This window comes from Oikopleura dioica, chromosome 1 (assembly GCF_907165135.1).
Source record: "Oikopleura dioica chromosome 1, OKI2018_I68_1.0, whole genome shotgun sequence".
Lineage (NCBI taxonomy): Eukaryota > Metazoa > Chordata > Appendicularia > Copelata > Oikopleuridae > Oikopleura > Oikopleura dioica.
In genome coordinates, this window is record NC_137291.1 from 9412636 (window position 1) to 9428787 (window position 16152).

General features: G+C 43.6%; 8 protein-coding genes across 8 annotated transcripts; 7 read left to right on the forward strand and 1 right to left on the reverse strand.

Moving 5' to 3' along the window:
* The first annotated feature begins 80 nt into the window (after nucleotides 1–80).
* Nucleotides 81–6140, forward strand: LOC145710995 (uncharacterized). Its single transcript, XM_081788709.1, has 11 exons — nucleotides 81–180; nucleotides 223–318; nucleotides 367–3611; nucleotides 3657–3942; nucleotides 3984–4045; nucleotides 4090–4321; nucleotides 4366–5038; nucleotides 5116–5346; nucleotides 5392–5509; nucleotides 5553–5742; nucleotides 5789–6140. The coding sequence occupies exons 1-11, from the start codon at nucleotides 85–87 to the stop codon at nucleotides 5879–5881; spliced, it is 5322 nt and encodes a 1773-aa protein (XP_081644835.1). The 5' UTR covers nucleotides 81–84; the 3' UTR covers nucleotides 5882–6140.
* Nucleotides 6141–6164: 24 nt separating this feature from the next.
* On the forward strand, nucleotides 6165–7385 carry LOC145710998 (coatomer subunit epsilon-like). Its single transcript, XM_081788713.1, has 5 exons — nucleotides 6165–6269; nucleotides 6309–6485; nucleotides 6528–6704; nucleotides 6746–7017; nucleotides 7066–7385. The coding sequence occupies exons 1-5, from the start codon at nucleotides 6176–6178 to the stop codon at nucleotides 7207–7209; spliced, it is 864 nt and encodes a 287-aa protein (XP_081644839.1). The 5' UTR covers nucleotides 6165–6175; the 3' UTR covers nucleotides 7210–7385.
* On the forward strand, nucleotides 7385–8395 carry LOC145710999 (autophagy protein 5-like). Its single transcript, XM_081788714.1, has 2 exons — nucleotides 7385–7623; nucleotides 7663–8395. The coding sequence occupies exons 1-2, from the start codon at nucleotides 7415–7417 to the stop codon at nucleotides 8189–8191; spliced, it is 738 nt and encodes a 245-aa protein (XP_081644840.1). The 5' UTR covers nucleotides 7385–7414; the 3' UTR covers nucleotides 8192–8395.
* A 9-nt stretch (nucleotides 8396–8404) lies between these two features.
* LOC145710996 (T-complex protein 1 subunit delta-like) lies at nucleotides 8405–10692 on the forward strand. The gene is made up of 9 exons (XM_081788710.1): nucleotides 8405–8549; nucleotides 8592–8798; nucleotides 8842–9321; nucleotides 9367–9556; nucleotides 9601–9746; nucleotides 9791–9865; nucleotides 9908–10084; nucleotides 10129–10242; nucleotides 10290–10692. The coding sequence occupies exons 1-9, from the start codon at nucleotides 8460–8462 to the stop codon at nucleotides 10425–10427; spliced, it is 1617 nt and encodes a 538-aa protein (XP_081644836.1). The 5' UTR covers nucleotides 8405–8459; the 3' UTR covers nucleotides 10428–10692.
* Nucleotides 10693–10703: 11 nt separating this feature from the next.
* Nucleotides 10704–13095, forward strand: LOC145710997 (cilia- and flagella-associated protein 184-like). Its single transcript, XM_081788712.1, has 7 exons — nucleotides 10704–10854; nucleotides 10918–11019; nucleotides 11063–11161; nucleotides 11203–11427; nucleotides 11471–11799; nucleotides 12649–12765; nucleotides 12806–13095. Exons 1-7 carry the CDS (start codon nucleotides 10749–10751, stop codon nucleotides 12992–12994), a joined length of 1167 nt encoding a protein of 388 aa, XP_081644838.1. The 5' UTR covers nucleotides 10704–10748; the 3' UTR covers nucleotides 12995–13095.
* A 77-nt stretch (nucleotides 13096–13172) lies between these two features.
* LOC145704792 (uncharacterized) lies at nucleotides 13173–14652 on the reverse strand. Its single transcript, XM_081782266.1, has 5 exons — nucleotides 14262–14652; nucleotides 14076–14176; nucleotides 13874–14035; nucleotides 13690–13832; nucleotides 13173–13647 (listed from the first exon to the last, which is right to left on the reverse strand). The coding sequence occupies exons 2-5, from the start codon at nucleotides 14161–14163 to the stop codon at nucleotides 13246–13248; spliced, it is 795 nt and encodes a 264-aa protein (XP_081638392.1). The 5' UTR covers nucleotides 14164–14176; nucleotides 14262–14652; the 3' UTR covers nucleotides 13173–13245.
* Nucleotides 14588–15173, forward strand: LOC145712013 (trypsin-1-like). Its single transcript, XM_081789700.1, has 4 exons — nucleotides 14588–14713; nucleotides 14762–14844; nucleotides 14915–14955; nucleotides 15034–15173. Exons 1-4 carry the CDS (start codon nucleotides 14603–14605, stop codon nucleotides 15171–15173), a joined length of 375 nt encoding a protein of 124 aa, XP_081645826.1. The 5' UTR covers nucleotides 14588–14602.
* On the forward strand, nucleotides 15154–16030 carry LOC145710930 (trypsin-3-like). The gene is made up of 3 exons (XM_081788643.1): nucleotides 15154–15370; nucleotides 15501–15569; nucleotides 15767–16030. The coding sequence occupies exons 1-3, from the start codon at nucleotides 15231–15233 to the stop codon at nucleotides 15993–15995; spliced, it is 438 nt and encodes a 145-aa protein (XP_081644769.1). The 5' UTR covers nucleotides 15154–15230; the 3' UTR covers nucleotides 15996–16030.
* Nucleotides 16031–16152: the final 122 nt, after the last annotated feature.

The window sequence follows — 16152 nt, forward strand, 5'->3', positions numbered from 1 at the left end:
TTTCTATCTCATCCCTGTACATTCCACTTTTACCCCCTTTTCTCATCAAATTTCAAACTGACCTTCTTTTTGGTAGATGGAAGAATGAATCGAGTATCGGATGCAATTGTCAGAAGAGATCCTGATCCTGAGGATTTCTTCGTCATTGACAAAACAAATGCGGCTAAAATCGACCAAGACGTAAGCGAAGCTTTCTATTTCCCAATTTTCTACTCATTCTAGCGCTTGAACAGAGCTCTTGGAGTTGCCAGAGTGGTAGAAACCAATCCTGGCCTTCAGGACGATCTATCGTCATTCTCTTCATTGTCCAAATTTGAGGTAAACCAAGATTCACAGTAGCAGTTCTTCTAAAACAAATAATTCAAGAGCATAATCTCAAACACTCGAAGTCAGGCTTCAAAAAAGTTTGTGCCGAAAGAAGGTTCTGGTCTCCTTACTTTGAAAGAAAAGATTGAGAGGCAAAAAGCCACTCGGTCAATCGTACCGCAACTGGATTGTGCAAATGCTAACCCAAAAGCTCTTACGCGAAAAGTTGCCACGACTTCTGGACCTTCCAAGTATCTTGGATTCAACACTGATGGACGCGATTCAACACCGAAAAAGAGCACTCTTAGTGGAAAACCAAGCTCGACAATTCATCAGAAATCGTCAAACTCGACTCTGAAAAAGACGGTAGTAACAGAAGTAAACACAACGACCACTCGGAAGACAAGTAAACCTGCCAAACCAACAATAACAACATCAAGTTGGAGAGATTCGCAAAAGAAGGCGCGGGAAATCTTGAAAAACGAGACTCCCAAGCGAGAACGAAACACTGAGAGGTCGAAATCGGCCGAGGTCAAATCCATCTGTGGATCAGTCAAAAGCTCTTCAAAGGACACTTCAAAGACCTCGCTTCTGAAGGAAGATGCAGAGCTGTACAAAGATCTGTCTCCAGAAGTCCAAGCGATTGTTGCAGACTTAAAACTCGACGAACCTGCCAGCAAGGAAAAACCAGTAAAGATGGACGATGCTACTAAAATGGACCGACGAGCGCGCTCATATACGCCGAAAAGACCTGCTAGAAGAAAGAAATCACCATCGCCAGAGCCGACACCGAAAAAGAAGCATAATTATGACCAGGCAGAGATTCAAGAATACATGCGAAAGAAAAAGCAAGAGCGACTGAAAGCCAACGAGAACAAGGCAAAACAAAAACAGGAGAAGCAGGCCAAGATCGATGCGCAACTAAAAAGCTTACGAGAGGCACAGATGAGCAACGCAAAGTCGAAAGTCAAGGCGAAATCGAGGGGTCACTCGGCGGACGCTGCGAAATCGTTGGAAATGGACTCGGTCGCAAAAGCGATGCAAATTATCAACGAGCTTGACGAAAAAGACAAACGAGCCAAATCGGCAAAGATGGCAAATATATCGAGGAGGCCTAAATCGGCGCCACCTAAGAAGACATCCAAACCAAAAGCTGTTGATGATCCCCCAAAAGAAGCCGTGGGGATTCCGCCGAAGCTCAATCTGTCATCTTCTCGGAACTCGATAGTTAGCATAGAGAAGTTGTCCATCCCGGCAGCGAGTGGGAAAGCTTCGCCCAAATCAACGCCACGTGAGAAGTCTCACACTCCGAGAAGTGAAATATCAGATGGTTCTCGATCGGAAAAAGCCAAGAGTATTCTTGGGTTCATTCAATCATCCATCGACAATCTCGATTTTCACAACCCAAATAGACCTCCACTGGCTGAAACCCAAGAAAAAACGCAACCAAAGCCTAAAAGAACACCTCAAAATCCAAAACATTCAGCTCTATTGAAAAATCTCAAGGCCAAGTCTGATAATATCAATAAACTGACGGACGCTTGGGAGAGCAAATTAGAAGATATGGTTGAAAAGCGCGAACAGGAACATGCGTTTGACATGGCCAATCCGCCAGGTGTAAAGAGTCTTGACAAACTCGTGGAAAACACGATGCAGGAGAGATTGATATCAACTGACTCGCTTGAAAATCAAGCTAAAATGCCAGAGCCAGTTCAAACAGTTGGTATCGCCGTGGATCTTCCTGTCTACAAACCTGCTGAGAGCTCTTCATCTGTCGAGAACCTTCCACCGATGGATTTTAACCCCGATATCGGGCCCATAAAAAAGTCCTCGTCAAGGAAAAGATCGCCTAAGAAGACTAGAAAGCCCGTTAAATTCGCCCGCTCTAGCTCTCCCGATGAATTTAACATGGTTGACTTGATGTTCCGAGAAGAGCAAGCGAGAAGAAAGGCAATGAAAATAAAGAAGCGCGAGTCTGAGCTTTCAAAGAAATCGCATAAAACATCTTCAGTTCTTGAATCAGACGGTGCAGATTCTTACTCAGATGCCAAATTTAGTCTCGCATCTTCTGGCAAGGAAGTTGTCTCGGAAATTGTTACTCCGCGGAGCCAAGTCATTACGTCAAGGTCTGATGGCTTGTCTACGAGATCAACGGCATCTTTGAGATCTGGATCTGACGCACTGGTTTCAACATCATCCAAAAGCAATCAGTCAAAGACAAACTCTCATACTGCTTCCATAAACGAAACCAGTGCTCCTGTACGTAGCGACAAACCCGCGACAAGCGTTAGTGAATCAATCACAGAAACTCTCTCATCCTTAGCGGCAAAGAAAACTGCATCTGAAAGTGACACAGCTCAACTTTCCGAAGAAAAGTACAGCTCTTTCTCAGAAACAGACCGTGTCACAACAGTTTATCAAGGGGAAGCCTTGAAAAATGCTCTAACCAGCCATCTCAAGTTATCAGAAGGCATCGATGAGAACATTCGAGCGCTTGACGAGGCAAAAGCAAAAATGTTCCTCGATGAGATGCGAGAGATCCAACAAAAAGGAGCAAAAGCGGCGGAACTGATGCTGAAAGCGTCCAAGAATTTCGTCAAGGGAAGTCGCATCGATATCCGAGACGACGATCCTACATCAACAGATGTTACTCCAACAAGAACCTCGACGAGAACTGGCATGATCGACGAAGAGTTGTCCATTCAAAGCGAGCCGCAATACACTCCGATAAGGGCTACTGATCCTAGCTATTCAGAGGTATTTTCAAGCCATTCGGAAGTAACAACGACGCAGCAACTTCCAACCCCGTCGATAAGCGCAGTAAAAACGCAATCAATCTCTGAGATAACGAAATCTCAAGCGCCCATCACGATTGATGAGACATCAACTGTCACATCGACTACTGCTACTCCTGTCAGTCAGACATCAACTATTGTGACGGTCCCAACATCGAAAAAGACAGAAGACGTTACCTCATCCTCAACTACTGTAAACGAAGAGTCCTACGCCTCAACATTTGATGATCTTAATGAGTCCGCCAAGCTTCTGACTCCATCGATGGAGTATCGCAAGAAGATCCCCGACGAAATCAGAAAGCGACTCCCCTCAGAAGCTTCAGATGTTTCAACTGACCTGGATACTTCTGGCTACGATGCGTTTACAAATTTCATGGCCGACATGGTCCGGCAATACGTATCAAATGAAAAGTCTTCAAGGGAAAAGTTCCATAAAGCCATGATGCAAGCAAAGGAGCAAGCTATTCGGGAGAAGAAAAAGAAGAAAATCCCTGAAAGCGACCCTAAAAGGTACTTTTAAAAGATATTTCAGCATTAATTCATCTACAATTTAAGAAAATCAAAGAAAGGTCGAGGTGCAGATGATAAAATGCCAACTAAGGAACAACTCGAGCATTCGATTACATTGTCGGAGTCTGACACATCTACCTCAACAATAAACAGGGTGAAAAAGTGGTTCGCGATCGACGAAAAACATCTCACTCAACGGGAAAACCAGCTTCAAAAGCGCCGCAAGAAGGCTGAAAAGCTTCTCGCTTGGAAAGAGCATTTAGATGAGCAAGAGAAATCCATTTTAGAGATCGAACAAGATGTGGCTCAAGCTATCGCTAAACGAAAAATAGTGAGTTTATGGAATAAATAACCATCTAGCGCTACATTCAGAGCAACGAATCCGAGATCTCACAGGCTGAGTCTGCAGCTACGGATACTTTCAATGCTACAAGGTAACAGTAAATAATTAATGACTTTTTTTACCATTTGCAACTAGTGAAACCGACATGGATAGCTCTGACCACGAAGCAAGACTAAAAGCTCTTCATGGACAGTGCCGGGAAAAGGAAAAAATCGTTGCAAAATTACGCAGGACGTTAAAAAAGCATGCTGGAAGCAAGAAGCAAGAGTTGAAGGCACAAGAAGCCGCTGTTCAGAAGCAAATTGAGTCGTTGGATGTGATGATTGCCAAGGCAAAAGAGCAGCTGGAGTTTATTGAAAACAACAAGGTGATACATCTTTTGACTATCATAAATACCTAACTGCTTCAAAGGAGATAATCGTGAAACCAATAATAAAATCGCCACAGTCATCACAAGTTGTCGACAGACCTATTGATCGATCCGTTTCTTCTCCAGCTATCCCATTAATCGCCTCACTCCCAAAGGATGCTTCGCCCTTCACATCACCTCGTAGCTCTCGCAGCTCTTCGGAGTCTGAGTCTCAGCAGAAAACTCTTCGAAGTGAGAGCGAAACGATCTCAGAAATCGTCACAGAGTCAATCAAAGACTCTCAGTCGGTGTCTGTCAGTCAAAGTCAATCTATTGCATCAAACTCGATCGATTTGAAATCACATTCTGAGCCGCTGATTTCTCTTGGTGAGGAGAAGGCGTTCGACCTTGTCTCGCAGTTTTCAGAGTCACGTTCAGCGACAAGTCCGAGTGAATCAGATACGGTAACAAGTGTTGCTACTGTGACTGCCCCTGTTACTGAAAGCGTTGCCACAGCGCCTCAAAATACTCCTCCTGTGAAGTCAGAAGACCCTTGCCTAAATGATTTCTTACCAGCCGCAGAAGAGGAGGAGGACGAAGATGTTCCTCCCACTAAAAATGCTAGCATTCTTGCCAATACTGGCGATGAGATGGCAAAAAAGATGATCGAAGAGATCATCGGCAAGCTTTCCGGACAAGAAAAGGAAACAATCAGAGAAAACCTCAGAGCACAAGGTAATGATTTTGTCTGTAAAGTTGAGATTCACGCAATCCTGAATCTGTCTGAATGTATTTTGAATGTTATTTGTTAGACTTCGCCCAAGCGGATGATCTATCGGAACATTCCAATGACTCCGACGACTCACTAACCGATGCGCTTCTTGAAACGAGACCGAAAGACCTTGAACTAAACGAGATCGAGCCAGACCTCGAGTGTGATGAAGTCCTAGAAACTTCAGGCGATGGAGAAGTTTTCAACTATTTCCAGCATTACAAAGTTGAGCAGGAACAAAAGTTGTCTACTGAAGAAGTCTTAGAAAGAGGTACCTCTGTCTGTTTATTCTACTGTTTTCATATTTGGCTTTCAGCGGATGGAATCGCTGACATGGTAAATAACAACCCTGGAGTTCCGCCAATTCACCAAGATGAGTTTGACGAGGCCCTGTACGATGTATGCCAAGAAATTGCATTTGACCTTCACCTCAGGTTAGAATTGTAAACTTCATAAAGGCTAATGACGGATCTTTAGTGGTACTGAATCTAAAGGTGCTATTCTGAATCAACTATCGCAGTATATTTCGCCCAACGGGCCCGACCTCGATCGGCACATTGTTGAAAAGATGGGCCGCAGGTCAAAGAAAGACCGTGTTGACCGATTACTCATCGCAGAGCTTCGCCAAGACGAGAAAAATTGGATCGACTACTCGAAAGATGAAATGGTAAGTTTCCCCTTTGTATGTTTAATTTTTACATAATACTATTTAGTCGGTTCGAGATGAAGTGACCAATTCAATTCTGAACTACTTACTCGACGATACAGTTCAAGCGCTCAAAGAACGATACTCTGTTGCAGTTTGAAAGAGTTACAGTTTCATTCTCAATTATCAAATCATTGCCAAAATGCTATTCACCAATTCTTGTGTTACACTGTTACAGTTAGTTTCGAACACATTCCACCCAAGAACAAATGACTCAAACATTGATAGCATACAATTTTTACGAAATCCGAATCCTCTGAGAAACAAACTCAATTGAGATTGAGAACCCAAGCTTTGTTCAATACTTTTTTACACTGTTCAATATTTTTATTTTTTCATTTTTTTGATACATTCCTTATTAAAAACATTTCTCGAACATTATTTGTTAAGAAAAATGTCAGAGATTGATGAATTATACGAGCTCCGAAATAACTTTTACTTGGGGCACTTTGCGACTGCTGTGATTGAGGCGAACAAACTGAAATTATGTATGAGAATTTTATCATAACTTTTTCATAAAAAATTAGCGGGAGAAAAAGCTGTTGAGCGAGACGTGTACCTATTCCGATCTCTCATTGCCCAGAAGCAATATTCGACTGTGCTGTCTGAGGTGAAATCAAGCTCTCCACCTCAACTTGTTGCCGTCAAATGCTTTGCCGAGTATCTTTCCCGTGGAAACGCCGAGGCGCAACTGAAAATCCTTGGTAAAGTAGCTCAATATCTTCCTTGATCTATCGCGATTTTAGACGGGCAGATTCAGTCCCTAACTCCAGAGAATTGGGTTTCTCCAGTGATCTCCGCCTCTATTTACTTCCAGGAAGGACAGTATGAGAATGCGCTGAGAACGCTCCAGCTTACCGACCACATCGAAGCTGCCGCTCTTCAAGTTCAGATTCTTGTTGCTATCGAGCGACCTGACCAAGGTTGATTAGGATTTCAGCTCTTTTTCTAATCCTTTTCATAGCTAAAAAGCTTGTTGCGAAGATGGACGAAGACTCCACCTTAACTCAGCTCGCTGGAGCATGGACCAACATCTCTCTCGGGGGAGAAAAGGCCCACGATGCCTACTACGCCTTCCAGGAACTCATGGACAAGACCCAGACGAGTCCGATTCTGTTGAACGGAGCTGCTGCGGCGCATCTTGCTCAGCAAAAGTGGGAAGAGGCTGATGGCGCCGTAAAGGAAGCGACTGAGAAAGATATCAACTGCCCAGAGACTCTCATCAATCAGATCATGGTGAGCACACTTATTCTCTTTTTGAATATTTAACAATTGCATAAACAGGTTGCCACTCAAACCGGAGAGGAAGATATTGCTCGACGAACCCTAGCGTCATTGAAAGGAAGCCATCCTTCGCATCCTTTTGTTGTCGATTTGGAACAAAAAGAAGCCGAGATGGACCGCATCATTCTCCAATACAAACCCTGAGAGGTCATTAGAGCTTACAACATTTCGACAAACATTTCTGAGGAAAATTTTAATAGAAAAAAACAATATCGCCGTGCAATAATAAAGCAAACTATTAACTCCTTTTTAACTCCCGTTATTCCTCCTGTGGTGAAGCTTCATTACTTAGACAAATACACTATTCATAACTTACTCGAGCCAATTTTTAAAACAAGACTTGCGTAGAATGGATATCACGTGGGCAACAAACTTGCCGCTCAAAATAACAGTCGCTCGGGAATCAAAGGACCCAAGTCGTCCGTCAGACCAGAAGATTTACTACACATCGACGAAGTTGCTTTCATTTTTGCCCGTTACAGTCAATCAAACACGCCAATTTTTCAACAGGGAGAAGGAAACACCTGTCTGGTTCTCTTATCAAGGATCTGCGATAAGGTTAGGATTATTTTACTGCCTTTTTACAGTACTTCCTAGGTGGCATCTTCCCGTTGGGCTTTTACTCGACCTCTACAATGTATCCACTGATGTTTGGCCTATTGAAGTCAATTTCTCTCCAGTGCCCCCTGAGATTGAAGACCTTTCTATGTCACTACTGGAGTCGAGCTTCTGCATGTCGCTAAAAGAAGCGGACCAAATCCGCTCACGCTCCGAAAGAATCAACCTTTTCCAAAAACAAGACTTCAAACGCCTCTGGAACGCGATACAAAACTCATCACTCGAGGAATGGCGCTCGGTCGCCAATCAACTTCTTCGCAGCAAAAACGGCGATTTTAAAATCCCAGTAAAATTTCACTATGACAACACGTACTTCCAAAACCCCACGGAAGTTGAGGACACTGTGCAAGCTGCTCTTGAAAAAGCCTTGGCAGGGCACCAATTCAGCCCAGAAAATTTCAAAGTCGTTTTGCTCGGCACTGAGCTAGCAGCAGACATGCCTTTGCGCGAGCTTTCGGACTTTTCTTATCCCGATACTTTTCTTCATCTTGTACTTCAAAGAGCGTAAAATTCTTGTCTTTAAAATCTACCTAAAGTTCAGTTCCTTCAAAAGCTTTTCCTCTAACTCTCATCCATTTCAATTATTAACACACCCATTGAAACAAAAAAATCTTTAAAAATTCATTTATTTCCAGCGTCGTCTGGAATTTTCTAGAATTGTTGTTCCCTAAAAACTTACTCATCCGATTCACTCATTCGAGCTTTTGTAAATACAAATTTCATTTCTGAAAGTAAGCCATTTCCGAATTTTTTCTTCATCCTTTTTGATTTCAGAGATGACCGCCGGAAACGCAGCAGCACCTGCGAAAGCGCCAGTCGGCAAACTTGGAGAAGGAGCCTTCAAGGACAAGGAGAAGCCAACTCATGTAAGTGTTAATTTCTAAAATCATTATTGTAAACCGTCTTAGATCCGAATGTCCAACATTGAAGCCGCCAAGGCCGTTGCAGACGCTGTCCGAACCTCCCTTGGTCCCAAGGGTATGGATAAAATGATCAAGGACGACAAGGGTAACGTCACAATCACCAACGATGGTGCCACTATTCTCCAGCGAATGAAGGTCCTCCACCCAGCTGCTCGTATGCTTGTCGAACTCAGTAAAGCTCAAGATATTGAGGTAAGGTTCATGTCGTTTACCTTCATTTTAAACTTCTTCTCAGGCTGGAGACGGAACCACAACTGTCGTTGTTGTCTGCGGTGCCCTACTTGAAGCTGCCAAGAAGCTTTTGAGCCATGGTATCCATCCAACCAAGATCTCGGATGCCTTCCAGCGGGCTGCTTCCGAAGCCTTCAATGTCATCGAAACGATGAAGATCGAATTCGATCTTTCAAACAAGGAAGCCATGATGAAAGCCTGTGCCACCTCTCTCAGCTCCAAAGTCATCAACACTCATTCTCTCCACATGAGTGAGCTGTGCAGCAACGCCGTCTTGAAGGTCGCCGATCCAGAGAAGAACTCGCTCGATCTCAAGGACATCAAAATCGTTGCCAAGGTTGGAGGCACCTTAGACGATACCGAGCTTGTTGATGGTCTCTGCTTGGACAGCAATGCGATGGGCACCACTAGACGAATGGAGAAGGCCAAGGTTGCGTTGATTCAATTCCAGCTTTCTCCACCAAAGACTGACATGGAAAACCAGGTACCAAATCAATACACCCATAAAGACTCAGAAGAGTAATTTTAGGTCGTCATCAACGACTACAGTCAAATGGATCGAGTCCTAAAGGAAGAGCGACAGTACACTCTTAACCTCGTCAAGGCGATCAAAAAATCCGGAGCCAACGTGCTCCTCGTCCAAAAGAGCATCCTTCGAGATGCTATCTCTGATTTAGCTATTCACTACTTGAACAAGCTCAAAATTATGGTCATCAAGGGTAAGCTACTCTTCAGAAACAGACTTCATTTACCATTCTCATAGACATCGAACGAACTGACGTGCCTTTTATTTGCAAAACTCTTGGATGTCACCCTGTCGCCTCAGCTGATCACTTTACGCCTGAAGCCCTTGCCAACGTTGACCTTGTCGAAGAGATCTCGATCGGTGGTGAATCCAACTGCACCAAGGTTAGTTGTCTCGTTGTAATGAAAAACTCACCTTTTCATCTTAGTTTACTGGAATTCAAAATGCTGGAAAGACTGTTTCTCTTCTCATCCGAGCTTCCAACGAAAATCTCCTCGCCGAGGTAAGACACTCGTTTTTGATGCAGAAAGAACTGAAATTTTAGGCTGATCGATCAATCCACGATGCTCTCTGCGTCCTCAGATGCCTTGTCAAGAAGCGAGCTCTCGTAGCTGGAGGCGGAGCTGTCGAGTCTGAGCTGGCACTCAAACTTGGTCAGCGAGCCAAGGAAATCGGTGGTGTTGATGGCTACTGTCTCCAGCGATACGCTGAAGCCATGGAGGTAATAATATATTTTTGATATTCAGTTTCTTATTCGCTATCTAGGTCGTTCCATACACTCTTGCCGAAAATGCTGCTCTGAATCCTATTGAAGTGGTTACTGAGTTGAGAAAACGACATAATGCTGGTGAAAACAGCGCGGGTATCAACGTCAGAAAGGTCAGTGTCGAACTTGTTGAAATCAAGGAAGACTAACTTCATTCCAGGCTGGCGTGAGCGACATGCAACGAGAAGATGTTCTCCAGCCGATGCTCGTGTCGACTTCTATGATCACACTTGCTACAGAGACTGTGCGTTCTATTCTCAAAATCGACGACATCGTCAACGTCGTCGGTCGAGGCTAATAATGCTGTTATAGAATTTTCACCATTGCCCTGTCACAGTGTCATGTACCTCGCACGCATTTATTACATCTAGTCCTACACCTATTTCCTTTTTTTTCTCTAGAATATTTTTGTTATAATTTTAGTACCAATTCCCTTTCATAGTTCACAAATACCATCAATGGCTTCACTCCCCGTTTTTGACAATTCTGACATTAGAGAGCGAACACACCGAAACCTGTACTGTTACTTTTTTTGAAAAAATACATAAAACCTTATAATCAAACTGGCTTTGAGAAAATATAATGCCTTCGATTTTTCAGCAGATAGCCCTGTACTGAAATGTCGGATCGAAATGGCGAGGTGATGGTTTTAAGTGTGCCTGAGCAAGTTACTTCCCCCACTCTACCGGGACCAGCAGGCGAGTCTGGTTCTCTCACTTCTTTGCAGGAAAAGGTTCAGCCAGCGCATCAGCCACTCACAATTATAAGGCAAAGCTGAACCTAGAAAAAGAGCGGCTTGAGTCGAGAAGCGTTCTATGAAAATGACGACAACGAGCTAAAGCGCGAGTCGGCTATCGAGGAATTTCAAGCCGCCCTTGATAGCAAAACTTGTAAGTAAAAACTTCTCTAGAATATAATTATATCATACTTCAGCGCTGCTATCTAAAAGCTACGCGTTGCAGAATAAGCTATCCGAATACTTCAAGCGAAAGCGAGGATCTGGCGGTCTAATCCAAGTCGAATCAGTCGAAGGTAGGTCAAAGGGGAATTTATATTCTAATAAAGATCGCTAGAGATCGAGTGTCAATACAAAACAAGCATGGACAAGGTCGATGAACTCACGGCAAAGCTCAAGAAAGTTGGCTCCGACTGTAAAACCGACTTGGAAATGTTTCTCGAGCGATGCGAGGAGAAGCGCGTCTCCGTGAACGGCGATTACGAACGAGTCTTGAAGAAGAAACGGACCATCAGCCAGAGCTGCATTGTCCCGCGTTCTGGCCGCCCAGTGACCTCAAAAGGTAAGTGAAAGGTTCTTCTAATTGGGCTAAAAGCAGGTTTTAGACGTTGATGATTTCGAAGAGCAAGAGCGCAAAAAAGACGAAGAACTCGAAAAGGCCCGCCTGGAAAACATCAAGTGCAAGACAAAGCTCGAGAAGAGCGAGCTCTTGCTCAAAGAAAAGGAACAAGTGATTGAGGGTTTGAATCTCATCGACTTCGAGCAGTTGAAGATTGAAAACCAAACTTATCACGAGAAAATTGACGAGCGAAACGAGGACCTTCAGAAGCTGCATAAGAAGATTGAGCGAACAGTGCAAATCCTTACTCATATGAAGGAGAAGCTAGAATTTGTATCGATTGAAAATCAAGCGAAAAAGGACCAATTAGACAAGGTACGGTGTTGATTTAATTATCCTTTCTGAATTGTTTAGCGACTCGAAGTTTTTCGACTTCGATTGTTTTTATGCTAATAGCAAAAACCATTAAGGGCTATTTGATTTTCACGATTTGAACCTAATCAGTCACGTACTTCTCATAGAAGCCAGTTTTCTACACTAAAAATGGGGGAATTTAAAATCTTTTTGCCTGGGACGGCCTCGGGGCACCTAACTACCGCGTGTACAAACACCATAACCAACCGTTTCACCGGCGCGCCGCGATTTTCTCTTTAAAAACACCAAATCTTGACGGTTTTCCGGATGTGTGTGACGTGAGATCTGCAGTCCCCTGTTTAGGAGTCTTCTCATCCGGTCGCACGCCTTCCACATCTCCGGAGCCCCCTCCCGATGCTCTCGCGCTCGGTCGAGGTTGCTCGTCATAAGCAATTTCCCAAAGACATAAAGTCCCGAAATAAGGTTTCTCTGACTTACGGCCCAACAAAATTGTAGTTACGCTTGCAATTGGTTGCACGAATGGTACTTTCTATCGACAGCTGCGTCGAACAACGCATCCCGCAACATTTCCGTTGAGGTTTGAGTGAACGAAGTAGCTCCGAGTTTCTTCTAGGTTGAACAAGCAAAAGCACAAAACGCCGAGCCCTGGTCCCGAAGCAATAAAGTAACATAAGTTCCAACAAGTAGCTATAATCGTACGAAGTCCGTATCCAGTTAAAACGTTTCGTGACGCACATCCAACAATGGCACTACACGGGGTAGTTTGCCATATTTTTAGCACGTCATTTTTTCGAAATTTACGCCCCTTTCGGTCGCGGATTCTTTGACATTTAGTTATTCAATTTTAAGGCTGAGGCGGATCTCCAGTGCCAACGAGACGAGCTCAACCAACTCAAGCAACAACGAGAGCGCACTAGAAATAGCGCTGCCAAACTCCAGCGAAACATGGGTCTCTACGGCAAGGAGGTAAAGTTATCTCTTACGATGCGTTCCTCATAATTTCCAGGCCCTCCTGTTCGACTTTGAAGAACAAATTGACAAAACGGAGGAGATGAAGAAGGCGGTTGCTGCGTTGAAGGCTCGCCACGCAGAATTGAAGAAAGAAAACGCTGATTTGAATGGCAAGATCGGCACGAGATCATCTAATGCGACGCGCGTCAAGAGCGCAGCGACGGTCAATACAGTCAAGTTCTAATTGCCATAACCTTCGTATCGCCTGCTTGCGTATATTTTCATACTGTAACTTTGCTGAGAAATTCTTCTATTTTTATAATATATAAATAATATTTTTATAAATGTCAAAGAAAAGAGTCTGAATAAGATTCTTTTCTTGTTGTTACGCAAGTTTTCTATGCTGGATGAATTTGTTTGGAAAGAGGATTTTTGAAGTCAGTATCTGATGATTAGAATTTTTGCTCGGACAGGAATAATTTACTTCTGAGTTTATCATAGAGAGAAAAACAAGGTTGCTAACCATGTAGAAGCAGCAGCTCCTAAAGCAGCTGCTGATCCCCCTGGACCGTGAGAGTGGCCGTCATCATCTGAATGCTGGTCATCATCATGATCATCCGCATGCTGATCTCCCTGGTGATCGTCCGACTGTTGATCATCTTGGTGATCATGCGCATGTTGATCATCCTGGGGATCGTCCGCATGTTGATCGTCGTCATGAGAGTGGTCAGGGTCGCTATGATCACCATGGTCATCTGTATGATCAGATGGTGGAATCGTCAGTTTTTTCCCGTAGCCGGCGTTCGGTGTTACATCGGCCACAAATCCTCGGCCGGAATGGTAACTTGGCACTCCATTCGAGACTGTTCCGTGTGCCCATATAAGAGAACCTTTCGTCTAAAACGTTTGTTTAGCAATCTAAAGAGAAAATGAACGTACCGCTGGATCCATGCAAGAATCGCAAGCGTCAGCAGTATTCTTCTCGACCACCAAGTTAATTTTTCCTTGTGAATCTAGCTCTTCGCTTTTGATTTTCCAAACAGCATTGTCAAGGAGAATGGGCATTCCGTTATAACCGGCTCCTAAGACTGAGTTCCACAATGCTCAATGAAAAATTTCTGACCTTGGTATTGTTCAAGTTCGACATCTTGAGCATCGGTCCATCTGAAAAGGACAATCTCTGCATTGGCCATTTTTGCTCCTGATGCGGGTCCGAATCCAAAGCTGACATATCCTGGATCTGACACATCAATTTGAACGGCCGCTTGGATGATCCCGTTTTCCGCTGCCTATGGATTTTTAATAAAAATAATTTTCAAATTTACTCAACTTGAGTTCAACCGAGTGGCTTATGTCTGACGCAAGATGGCCATCTGCCATTGCCAATGCTGGTAAAATGAACGAAGTCTTCATGTTTAGCTATTCTCTGAACAGTATATTTATCTTTTTAAAGTAAATCTGGGTCGCCACTAGCACTGTCTAGGCTTCAAATAGCCGCTGGCAAAATTTACCCTTTACGTTCTCGGTTGCTTCTGTCTCACCAACCATAAAAAGTTGATTGTTGAGAAGCTCTCGAATCTTCTTTAATGCGTGCTCACAATGAGATGATACGATTGTTGTCAGTAAAGCGTAACCAACATCTTTCCGCAGCTGATCATAAATTCACTCTGGTCAGCATAATTATCATAAAATAGATTACTACTTGATAGAAAATCATTTTTGTTAATCTTATTCTCGAATAAAAGCTGCAATCTCAAGCTATGTCATGAGAACTTGCCAACTGTCTTCAAATTTGAGTCTTTTGATTCCACAAAAACGCTTATCCTTCCAAAAAAAAACCGCAGAGGCAATCATGAAGTTCGCCACCGCTGTACTCTCACTCGCCATGGCTGAGACCGATGTGCGCGTCATCGGCGGCTACACTCCCCCCGCTCATCGTGAAAATTACATTCTCTCCCTCCAGGTTTTATGAAAATATTCTTATGCTAATACTTACGAAAATCTGTCACAGCGATCTCGACTGAGAAGCCACTTCTGCGGCGCTTCCCTTGTTTCAGCCAACAAGGCAATTTGCGCTGCCCATTGTAAGATGAGGTATACTTCCGCCTCGGGAAAGCGAGTTATAATTTTGAATGCTTTTAGCACTTTTAGTACCGTATTTTAGCACTGCCATTGTCGCTGTTGCTGGGGCCCACGATATCTCACAGTTACGAGTTTCATTGACTTAATGAACCTCTTTAGCAAAGTTCATAAACGTTAAGATCCTCCGTTGTAACTCATATAAGTCTGAAAGCTCCCAGCAAGTGCAGACTGTCTCTGACCAGAAGTCACACCCGGAAAGGGCTTATAATATCAATAATCTAACCCTGAGGCTTCCATCAGAATTATGCCGTCTTTTCCCCGACCGACGGAGATTTATATGAGCCTAAATATAGCAATACAACTCCAGCACTTTTGCAAACGATATTTCCGTCTTGACAATGCTGAACAGCTTCACTTTGAACGATTACGTTCGACCAATCGCCCTTCCAGCAGCGAGGTCTTCCGAGTGGATGACTTCTGGAACTTCCCTCCGCGTTTGTGGATGGGGAAATACTTCTACAACGGAGAATGTTTACCCAGGATAGAAGTCGAAAATACCAGAAGGCACTTTGTTTTAAGCTTTGGTCCAAAACTGCCATAATAAGCTTACGACTTTTATATACAATGTAAATGTAAAGGCCATTTCGATGTATTTAAGCTTTGAAAAAAGCAACCCTCAAATGTGTTGAGGTCCCTTACGTCACTAATGCCGATTGCAATGCTCCCGAGTCTTACGAGTGAGTAAAACCCGCCTTATACAATCTAATATTTGGATGTTTTAATTTGTCTAATTGAAAAGCCTACTTAGAACGGTGATCTACTGGGTAGTAGATCGAGAAAATTGCGTCGGTAAATGATTTACTGTATATTTATCTGACAAGGATTTATCGTCAGCGCGTTGGTTATTTCGTTTTATTTTATTTATTGCTTTTAGCGGCGGAATTCTGTCGGGCATGTTCTGCGCCGGATTAAGTCAAGGTGGCAAAGATGCTTGCCAGGGTGATTCCGGTGGACCAGTCACCAAGGACTTCGGAACCAGCGTCTCAGACTCCATCCTCGTCGGCGCTACTTCCTGGGGCTATGGTTGCGCTCAGCCAAACTACCCTGGCGTTTACTCTGATGTCGCCATGTTCCGAGAGGATTTCATTGACCAAAATATGTAAACTTTACTGAGTTCATCATGTTAATAAATTCATGAAAGTCAGAATCGAGCCTCATGTTGCCAAATCAAACGATTATTTTTCAAACCAATGCTTGATAATTTAGCAAAATGAAAAAAATGCTGCGTTGCTCGGCGCTGGATCAGCTGAAGTTTTATTG

Bases quoted from the DNA above. Each gene is read 5' to 3' on its own strand.
- LOC145704792 (XM_081782266.1), bottom strand. From the start codon at position 14,163: ATGAAGACTTCGTTCATTTTACCAGCATTGGCAATGGCAGATGGCCAT. The intron at 14,036-14,075 runs GTAAATTTGAAA...ATCCATAGGCAG, and splicing joins CTCGGTTGAACTCAAGTTGA to CGGAAAACGGGATCATCCAA. The intron at 13,833-13,873 runs GTCAGAAATTTT...ACTCAGTCTTAG, and splicing joins CGAACTTGAACAATACCAAG to GAGCCGGTTATAACGGAATG.
- LOC145710998 (XM_081788713.1), top strand. From the start codon at position 6,176: ATGTCAGAGATTGATGAATTATACGAGCTCCGAAATAACTTTTACTTG. The intron at 6,486-6,527 runs GTAAAGTAGCTC...TCGCGATTTTAG, and splicing joins GGCGCAACTGAAAATCCTTG to ACGGGCAGATTCAGTCCCTA. The intron at 6,705-6,745 runs GTTGATTAGGAT...TCCTTTTCATAG, and splicing joins TATCGAGCGACCTGACCAAG to CTAAAAAGCTTGTTGCGAAG.
- LOC145710997 (XM_081788712.1), top strand. From the start codon at position 10,749: ATGTCGGATCGAAATGGCGAGGTGATGGTTTTAAGTGTGCCTGAGCAA. The intron at 10,855-10,917 runs AGGAAAAGGTTC...GAACCTAGAAAA, and splicing joins TGGTTCTCTCACTTCTTTGC to AGAGCGGCTTGAGTCGAGAA. The intron at 11,020-11,062 runs GTAAGTAAAAAC...ATCATACTTCAG, and splicing joins CGCCCTTGATAGCAAAACTT to CGCTGCTATCTAAAAGCTAC.
- LOC145710996 (XM_081788710.1), top strand. From the start codon at position 8,460: ATGACCGCCGGAAACGCAGCAGCACCTGCGAAAGCGCCAGTCGGCAAA. The intron at 8,550-8,591 runs GTAAGTGTTAAT...AAACCGTCTTAG, and splicing joins ACAAGGAGAAGCCAACTCAT to ATCCGAATGTCCAACATTGA. The intron at 10,085-10,128 runs GTAATAATATAT...TTCGCTATCTAG, and splicing joins GATACGCTGAAGCCATGGAG to GTCGTTCCATACACTCTTGC.
- LOC145710995 (XM_081788709.1), top strand. From the start codon at position 85: ATGAATCGAGTATCGGATGCAATTGTCAGAAGAGATCCTGATCCTGAG. The intron at 3,943-3,983 runs GTGAGTTTATGG...CGCTACATTCAG, and splicing joins CTATCGCTAAACGAAAAATA to AGCAACGAATCCGAGATCTC. The intron at 5,347-5,391 runs GTACCTCTGTCT...TTTGGCTTTCAG, and splicing joins TGAAGAAGTCTTAGAAAGAG to CGGATGGAATCGCTGACATG.
- LOC145712013 (XM_081789700.1), top strand. From the start codon at position 14,603: ATGAAGTTCGCCACCGCTGTACTCTCACTCGCCATGGCTGAGACCGAT. The intron at 14,714-14,761 runs GTTTTATGAAAA...AATCTGTCACAG, and splicing joins ATTACATTCTCTCCCTCCAG to CGATCTCGACTGAGAAGCCA. The intron at 14,956-15,033 runs AGTTACGAGTTT...GTAACTCATATA, and splicing joins TGGGGCCCACGATATCTCAC to AGTCTGAAAGCTCCCAGCAA.
- LOC145710999 (XM_081788714.1), top strand. From the start codon at position 7,415: ATGGATATCACGTGGGCAACAAACTTGCCGCTCAAAATAACAGTCGCT. The intron at 7,624-7,662 runs GTTAGGATTATT...AGTACTTCCTAG, and splicing joins TATCAAGGATCTGCGATAAG to GTGGCATCTTCCCGTTGGGC.
- LOC145710930 (XM_081788643.1), top strand. From the start codon at position 15,231: ATGCTGAACAGCTTCACTTTGAACGATTACGTTCGACCAATCGCCCTT. The intron at 15,371-15,500 runs AGGATAGAAGTC...AGCTTTGAAAAA, and splicing joins ACAACGGAGAATGTTTACCC to AGCAACCCTCAAATGTGTTG. The intron at 15,570-15,766 runs GTGAGTAAAACC...TATTGCTTTTAG, and splicing joins AATGCTCCCGAGTCTTACGA to CGGCGGAATTCTGTCGGGCA.